General features: G+C 57.0%; 1 protein-coding gene across 4 annotated transcripts in view; it reads right to left on the reverse strand.

The window, feature by feature from the left end:
- Positions 1-6,403, reverse strand: part of NTNG2 (netrin G2) — a 74,802-nt gene extending 68,399 nt beyond the window's left edge. Inside the window, exons 1-2 of one of the 4 annotated variants that reach the window (XM_060300258.2) lie at positions 5,357-6,403; positions 689-1,379 (exon numbers count right to left, since the gene is read on the reverse strand). In XM_060300258.2, coding sequence (XP_060156241.1) covers positions 689-901 — 213 coding nt within the window. In that variant the 5' untranslated portion in view covers positions 902-1,379; positions 5,357-6,403. Of the gene's footprint in view, positions 1-688; positions 1,751-4,678; positions 5,289-5,356 lie in introns of those variants that run through there. The other 3 variants (XM_060300256.2, XM_060300259.2, XM_060300257.2) reach the window with 3 other exon arrangements.
- Positions 6,404-8,719: the final 2,316 nt, after the last annotated feature.

The raw sequence follows: 8,719 nt of genomic DNA on the forward strand, positions 1-8,719 counted from the left end.
GTGGCTCTAAGACTCCAACTTTCTCTAACTAGGGACTCAGGTGACAACGCCTGAAAGCCTGCCTCCCCCCTGACTTAGCCAGCGACTGTGGTCACTGCACATAGGGGTGGAATCAGAAATGGTACCAGCCACACCGCCCGCCCTGCTCTGACCCCTTCCGTCCTCCCTTACGAATCCCCTCTGCACTGCCATCAAAACCCCCCCTGCGAAGCGCCGGCCCGGTGCTTGGCATTCCCTCGCTCGGCAAACCTGTTTGCTGGATTGGATTGGGTGGAAGAGGAGGTGGTACCACAGAGGGACGAACCGAGGGAGGTCAGAGTGCAACGCTGCAAATAGTACTCTGCTCGCTCGCCCAGATGCTGACTTCCTACGAGAGAGGCGGGGCTTATCTGCAAGGCTGGGGAGCGGACTAGTACTGTGGTTTTCCCAAGAGGAGAGGATCTAGCGATCACCTGGCCAAGAATCTCCCCACCCCAAAGAACCATGTCACGTGACCCCAGCATCCTCAGGGCCGCCTTTGCTTTGGCACGTTTCCAAGCTGGGACAGAGACCTGATCCCAAACCTACATGCAGGAGAGCCAACCTTGCATCTTGGTCCTCCCGCTCTGCTCACCCACCCCCAGGGTCCGGCCCAGACCCCCACCCACTTGGCCTGAGCGAACAGAACGGCGGGGTGGGGCTGACTTACGTGGGAGCAGAATCTCTCAGGGGGGTCTCCACACGTGATGCCGGAGGGCTCCACCTTCACCTTGACATAGTCCTTCAGGCTCATCACCTTGGGCTGGCAGGCATAGAACTCCCAGGTGGGGCCTTCATCCGTGGTCACCCAGGATTTGCAGATGTCGTAGTCCCCAGAGGCCAGCGGGAGGCAGTGCAGGAAAAGAGCCAGCAGGTGCAGCATGGCGGCGCAGTCCCCAGGGGCGAGGCCCAGAAAGGGACCGGAGATGAGGCGACTGGGTCAGGAGGGCCTCGCCGCCTCAGCATGGAAAAGCCACGTCTACCAGGCGACGGAGGCCGGATGTCCCAGGGACTCTGCCAGGTTGCAAACAGCGAGGAACTTGTTTTTTCCAAGAGGCCGATGTGGAAAACTCAGAGCCAGCGTTTCTCAGACTGCTGATGGGCAGATCGAGAAGTTGCCCACAACTTGGCGTCCTCCTAACCTTGGCATCACACCTCTCCCAGAGGGGAATCTGATCAGATCAGGCAGACTCTCAAATTGTGACGGTGGATGGAAATGGGATAGGGAGAAAATCCGCAGGGATCTGGCGTGAGGCCGGATCAGATTGCTTTTAATTTTGGTCCTTCCAATCAACCCGGGTCTTTAAAGGGCCCTGAATGTGTGATGTGCACTCAACACAACTGCAAAACAACCCTCCGGCCTGCGTTGTAAAGATAAAGTAAAATCAGGAGGTGTACCTGTTTGCTGCAAACACGTTCCCTCTATGGGATTGGACTTGGCATTTTGGACCCATAAAAGAGATTTCTTTTCATGTGGGCTTAAAGTGACAACAATTGTGCAGCTGGACTGGAGCATAAAAAAAGCGACTGAGGTGTTAACTGGGGAGCAACTTATTTGGCTCGTCTTTGGTGGGGACAGGCGCTAATGGGAACCAGCTGACCTTGGCTGGTAGCCATGGGCAACTTATTAGGAAGTTTCTGAGACTTCAGCTCCCAATCCATCCAGGTACCCGGGGTCTGGCTTGTCTTTCATTGTAAGAACGGAGGAGAGAGAGCTCGTTAGCAACAACACCTGCAACAAGTTAAATAGAGAAAGGGGGGGGGAGAGTAAAGATGTATAAGAACAAAAGCTCTCTGGCAAAATGTGCAAAAGATGAGGCTGCATTATTAGCAAGGTGTCCCGAGGAAACTGGGTTATTTTTATTAATATAGGAGATGCACATTTGAAGATGGGGCACGTTATTAAAAAGGTGATGCGCTTTCTCCATATTTATGGGGGTGTTGGGGTCGGCAGAAGTGCCCCTGTTTGGGGTCAGTGACTTTCTAAAGCAGCCCCAGGAGCCGAGATGAATGGTGGCTTTCTCATGCCTGACAAGTCAAAATGTCAAAACCGCAGATGAGGCTGTAATTAATTACAGATGCCGACGAGGCTGTGAGGACAGGTTCAGGTTAAGAACGGTCCACGCGCGGGCCGACAATTACGAACTGGGTGCCAGTAAATACACCTCCAAAATTCTGAAATGGTGAATTTAATTTTTAACTGTAAGAAACTAGGGATGTTGAAGACTTGGACGGAAGTGACAATGATTTGTCATATTCGCTTTTTCCGATCAAGGCCAAAATTTTGCAATCATCCCTTAGAGGGTATGTTTATAAACAGGTCACAATTATGATTATTGCTTTACTATTTTAAGCTACCGGTAATTATTTAAAAGCCCTAAATAGACATAACTAAGATGAATGTTACATTGCGAAAAGCACGACTCCAATAGTGCGGGGTGTTCCGGGACACTTGATATATCACCAGGAGAATTTGGTCCCCAGTGTGGGATCTAGCCAATAGGGCAAAGGTTACTGCAATGAGTCGCAGCAGAAGCGCATGTGTTATTAATTCTGGTTATTACGTCTACGATTATTGCATCTAAATTCCCAAACTGCTGACTCTTCAGCCATTGTACCTAGAAGGTCCACGACGTTTCCATGAACCTCCATTCTCCACCCAGACACAAACGCACTCCTGCCAAAAATGACAAACCGGAGTGGGGGGACATTGTCCAAATGGGGGCTGGCCGCCCCGTGCCTCCCCAGGAGAAGCCCCCAGCCTCTGCCCCAAAGCTCCAGGCTGGGGACATCATAAATCTGCATTAAGGCAGCCCCTGCCCCTCTCTCTGGCTGAAGAGCTCTTGATGCAGATGAATGAGCCGAGGGGGACACAGTTTCACATCTCACCTCTGGCTGTTTAAAGAGAAACAGTGTTACAGAGCCTGTCCGGCCTTGAATGTGCTTCTTGCTAGAAAACTCTCAGAAAGAACCCGCCTGGAGACTATTTTTACAACCTGAGAAAATGTAGTAAAAATAAGATAGCGCGGCCGGCAAAGGTTTGGATGCCTCTGTCTGAGCTTCGCGCTGCCCAGAAAACAGCACATTCCTCACTCCTTCTTCCAGCCGCGGGCTCCTGACTGTTCGCTCCCAGGTAGGGCACCCGACTGCGGCTCGCAGGGTGCGCCCGGACGCGGGCTTCCTTCGTCTGCAGGACCAGAGTGCTGCCTCCGGCCTGGACCGCACTGGACGCAGGCGGGCGTGGGGAGGCAGTGAGGCCCGGAGGCCAGGAGGCCCGCGAGATCGAAGGGGCAGCGCGCCTCGCAAGCCTATTCATTGCTTTGCAGTTCCGCAGGCTTAAACGCCATGCATTCCCTGGAAGATGGGGTGGGGGAGCCAACAACATCAAAATCTGCGGGGGGGGGTAATAAATATGTTTACAACTAGTCAATCAGTTGGGCGTTGCTGGCATCGTAAGGGAATTGCGAGCTCAGCATGAGAATGTTACAGTCAGTTTTTGCCAAACAGAAAAAAAGGGAGGGGGAGAGATGCAAGCGTCTCCGGAACAGCGAGGAGGAAAGCACGGAGTGAGAAGCCAGTGTGGGAAATTTCAGAGTAAGAGGTTGTATCCCGGCGGATAGTTTACTCCTTGGAAAATAAATCTTCACCTGATATTATTAAGAAACTGCAGCTCCCAGAAACAAATCGAATCAATGCGCTTTCTTTTCTTTTAAGAGTCCTCAGGAGCCGAGGGGGCTGAAAGCCAGGTTATTAAAACCCGAAAATTAGATTTTACCAGGATTTCTGAACTCAGATTTTTCTGTCTTATTGAATTAGCGCCTCTCGAGCTGGCTGGGCTGGAAGCAGGCTCCTCCCGGAGTTGCCGGCTGCGCCCTCGCCTCGTGGGAAACTTGCCTTGGTGGACGCGGAGCCCCTGGGGGAGGGGTGGTCCCTGGAGAGGGGGCGCTGGGGGCTTCTCCCAGGACCCAGCCCACCCCCAAGTTTCTTCTCCTTTCCCAGCGGGGACAGTCGAGGGGGGTGATATCTGCCTTCAGGGGAGGGTGCTGGGAGCCAGGAAGGAAAGGGGAGCCCGCTCCCGGTCGCGATCACCTTCCAGTCCCACCCCATCCTCCCAACCCTAAACCTCCCTCAGCCCGCGCCGGTCCAGTAGGTGCCCCGCTCAACGCGGCCGCACGAGTGAGCATCCCATTTCCGGCGGCCCCAGTGCCCCCAGCCCCGGAATGGGAGCCTTCTTGGGCTCCCGGGCGCCCCCCACGCCCTCTCAGCGCCCAGACAGCCCCGAAGAGTTGAGCGCGGGGGGTGGGGCGCGAGGAGGAGGCCTCGGCTGGGGCCGGGGGGAGGGGGGGTGTGGAGATGGGGGTCAGCTCCCAGCCTTGGACGCCAAGGGTTCGGAGTCCGTGCTTCGGGTGGGCTGCAAACGGCGGACATCGCACGGGGACGTGCCTGGCAATCCCGCAGTTGCTTTTTGTCTTCCCGAAGTTGAGTGCAAGCCACGGGAGCAATTAATAATCACGCCTTTCAAAAAGGCCCGGCGGGCACCGAGGGTGCACTCACACCTGGCACCGCCTCCCTTACTTAGAAGACGCCCAGCAAAGCGCCGGGGAATTCGTTGCATCCTTTTCCCCAGCGCTGCCGCCCCCAGCCCAGGCGGACAACTTACTCCGGAGCCCGCGGACGCCGCGAGTCCACGGTCCTCTTCCCGCCTTCCCGCGGCCTCTGCTCCCACCATCTGCGTGCCACCCAGCTGGAGGTTCGACTCCACGCTGTCCCCAAGCCGGTCCAGGCACATAACCCTCCCCATTAGCCCACCCCTCCAGGGCACGGAAAGAAGTTTCTAGCCGCCGCTGGAAGACAGAGTTTCTCTGTGCAACTCACACATACCCAGTTTTCAGAGAGGGGAAGGGGATGGGAGGAATCGGGGTGGCGATTAAATTGGGGTAGGGGAATGGCGCGCGAGAAGGGTTAATTTCCTTTTCACAAACACATCCAGGCATTCTGGTAACACCCATCCCCACCACTCACTCTCACAAACGATGGAAAAAGACCCTGGTGGGAAAAAGCCAGCCAGGAAGACAAGCTACTCCTTTAAGATACTGCCACAAATGCACACTCACACACCCCTCTCCAAGCGACTCCAGTCCTGCGCTAGTAACGGCCGCCACCAAATAACTTTTGCATCCGAGCCTTTGCTGGGCCGCTTTAAGTGGCTCCTGGGCCGCGGGAAAGCCTGCATGGTCACCGAAGCCCTTTAAAAATGAAACCAGCCTGGCAAAGCTGCAGCATCTCTCCCCCCCCCCGCTCCCCCGCTCGCCTCCCGGGCTCTCCCCTCCAGCCTTACCCCGGCTCGGAGCGGCTTCCCGGAGCGGAGACCCGGGAGGCCGAGGACCGCCACCCTCGGCGCTCCGCCTCCCCCGTCTGGCTGGCGCTGGGTGGGGCGAGGGCCGAGGGCTGCGAGCCGGTTCTGCTTCCCCGCGCTGCTCCCGCTGCCGCTGTGGCCGCCGCCGCCGCGGCCGTCAGATCGGGGCTGGGGAGCCCTCCGGCCGCCGGGGGGGCCGCCCGCAGCCGTCCCGGAGACGCGGGCCGGGGGAGGGGCCCGCCCCAGCCGCCCGCATCGCCCGCCCCGGCCGAGCGGGAGGTCGCCGCTAACAAGTGCAAACTTTTGGGGCCCCCTGGGCGGCTCGGAGGGGACCCGCGCTCGGGCACCGGGCAGCCCCCGGCCCGGGTGGGCTTCGCGGCTGCTCGTCGGGGCGCCGGGGCATCCCCCCGGCGCGGCGCGGGCCAGATGGCGGGGCGTTTCACTGCCCCCCTGCACTCCGCTCCAAGTTAATGCCGAGGCTAAATCCTCTTGCCATCACTCACGATCACCATCGGGGCTTTTATCTCTCGGTCTGATCCGGGCTGCGTAACTTCCTCTGTGTGGCTTTAACACACCATCCCACCACGGAGCAACGGTCTTCTTAAAGGTGCAGGAAGGAAATACTGCGAGACTCGGGGGACGCGCCACGGCCCGGGGAGGGGCTCTGCGAGCAGGGGCGTCCCGGCGGGCCCGCGGCCAGGGTGGCCCCAGCGGGCGGCCGCGGGAGCGAGCCTGCTCTGGGGGGTCGCAGCCTAAACATCTCCTCCCGGCCCGGGGGCCAGCGGGTCCCGGCGCGCAGAGCGCATTCTCAGCCAGCTCGGGTCAGGCGCCGCGGGGCTGCGGCTTCCTTTTCCGAAACCCAGGGGCCTGACAGGCTGCCAGCGCCCATGGGTGTGGGAGCTGCCCCATCGGCCCCGGGGAGGGGGCCAAGTGAGTCAGTCCGCCCACCCCCCAACAGCCAAGGGCTCAAGGCTGCAGCTCGGTCTCCCTCTGGGAAGTGCTGCCACCCAGAAGGCCCCAAGCAGTGGGTAAAAGGGTGGGTGGGTGGATTGGGGGAGATGGAGAGGGAGCGATCTGAGCGCACAACCAGAGCCTGAATACCAGCTGACACATCGCCGCCTCCACCCTGATGGGCCCTGCTTTTGACGAAGCCAAGCCAGCTCCGGAGGGAGTGCGGAGTAGGGGGGCAGGAGAGGCCTCACTCCCTGGTAAGCCTGGGAGGAGCCCGTGCGAGGACTCCTGCAGAGCCCAGGGCAGAGGCCAGGGAGCTGGGCACCCTGGGCAGCCCTGGGCTCTTCAACCCCCTGGAGGTTTCCTTCCAGGCTGCCTCCCAGGCCTGTGGGGAGAGCTTCCTCCATCTTCCAGGGGAGACCTGTGGTTTTCAGGTGCTCCTGGCTTCCTGGGGGTGGGTTCTCACTGCAGCGCTCAGGCAGCCAGCACGGTCATTTGGCGCATCAAGAACAAAGAGCCTGAGGACAGGGAGAGGGAGAGAGAGAGAGAGAGAGAGAGAGAGAGAGAGAGAGAGAGAGAGAGACTGGTCCAAGGTCCAAGGTCACAGAGGGTGTCAGGAAGAAGAGCAAAGGATGTGGCCCTGAGTGCCATACCCTCTGCCACCTCTTACCTCCACCTTAACCCTCCCCTGCTTTGGGCCCCCCCTAAGCTTGCAGAGGGGGCTGTATTGCTGAATAACGTTTAGACTGTTGTCACAGAGCAGGCAGAGGACACGGAATTAAAGACTGTCATCTGCTTTAATAATAATAATAATTTAACTTTTATTGAATACCTGCTTTATGCCAGGATCCATGCAAACCACCTTATGTGTATTATCCACTGATTCTTCCCAGCAGACCTGTGACTTAACTCCTGTCAGTAAAGTCCCAAGTTATAGATGAAGCTTAGAGATGTTAAGTAACTTGCCCAAGGTCACACAGCTGAGGAAGACTCTGGCCTGGGATGCAGGGCTCTTGGGCTTCCCGGTGGTGCCCCTCCTGACTTGCTGGGTAACTTGGGGCACAGCACAGATCGTTTCTGGGCCTCAGTTTCCCCACCTGTGAGATGTGAATGGTGAGTCTTTCCTTCTCCAAAGAGCGGTCACAAAAAGGCCATCGAGTGCCTCCTCCTGCAGTGCTCTCAGATCCCTCCCACTAGAGATCCCCTCTCCTCCAACACATGCAAAGCTGTCCAGGAGAGCAGATGCAAGCCAGCCCCTGCTTACCTGGTCCCGAGGCCTCAAAGCATCCAGTAGGAGAAAGCTCCTTGGAGGAGAAGAACACATCTCAGCAATTTGACTTTCAAGCATTTGGCCTGCAGGCAGTAGTGAAGGGCACAGTGGGGGGCTCCCACACAGGCAGGGTGAGTGATGACCTGGGTAGGCCCTCAGCCTGCTGTCGCCCCCAGGCAGGGCCGTCAATTCCTGGGAAACGCCTTGCTCCTCCATCATCACCGAGACTGGATGCTGTCAGGACAGCCAACAGGACATGGCGGAGGGGGCTTCTGATTTGTGGTTCACCTAAACATAGTGGAGGGACCCAGGGCGTATTCCTGTTATTTCCCAGATGGTTTAAGTGACCCATGTGCAAAGCTACATGCCGCGGAAACAATGTTTAAATTGCCTCTGCAGCCCTCCTCTCCCCAGCACTTCCCGCCTCGCCGGCGAGCTGACGCCGACCGGCATTTTCAGAGACCCATTCCCCAACCTGTCTTCTGGTCTCCCCATTTCCAGATCCCGGAAATTATGGAATCGTGGAAAGAGTACTGACCCGAGAGTCAGAATAATAGCCCCTACTAGCTATGTGGCCTGGGGCCATTACTTCCCCGCTCTTAGCCTCAGTTTCTCCATCTGCGTAATGAGGGGAGTTACCCCAGAAGGTAGTCCCTGCGCGGTGATCCCGAGTTGACAGCAGGCCATAGCAACCTCTGGGAGACAGCATCTCTTTCAAGTGACTAATAAAGTGCTTCTTTTCCAAGATGGGAAACAAATAGGATTCCAGCCATGTAGGGACCAGGTGGTCAAGGGATGTTCGTTTTTAAATTTCATTAAGGTATCTTACGACAAATGACCTTTCCCCAGCAATGACGAGAAGCTGAGCACCAGGGGCAGGAAAGTGTGAATGAGTCTCCCCCGCAAATAATTGCTGGCTCCCCTCTCACAGCAGAGCCGAATGGTCCTCTTCACTGATGGGATATTGGCTCCACTGCACAGTTTTAATTCCAGCTGTGTATGTGGAATCTATTATCAAAAAAGCAACTGCAGAATAATGCATGTAATTTTGTTCCATCTATGTTTTTTAAACAAAGGGGCTGTATGCATATAAAGATACATATGTACCTGTACATATATATACA

This window comes from Globicephala melas, chromosome 6 (assembly GCF_963455315.2).
Source record: "Globicephala melas chromosome 6, mGloMel1.2, whole genome shotgun sequence".
NCBI classification, from domain to species: domain Eukaryota; kingdom Metazoa; phylum Chordata; class Mammalia; order Artiodactyla; family Delphinidae; genus Globicephala; species Globicephala melas.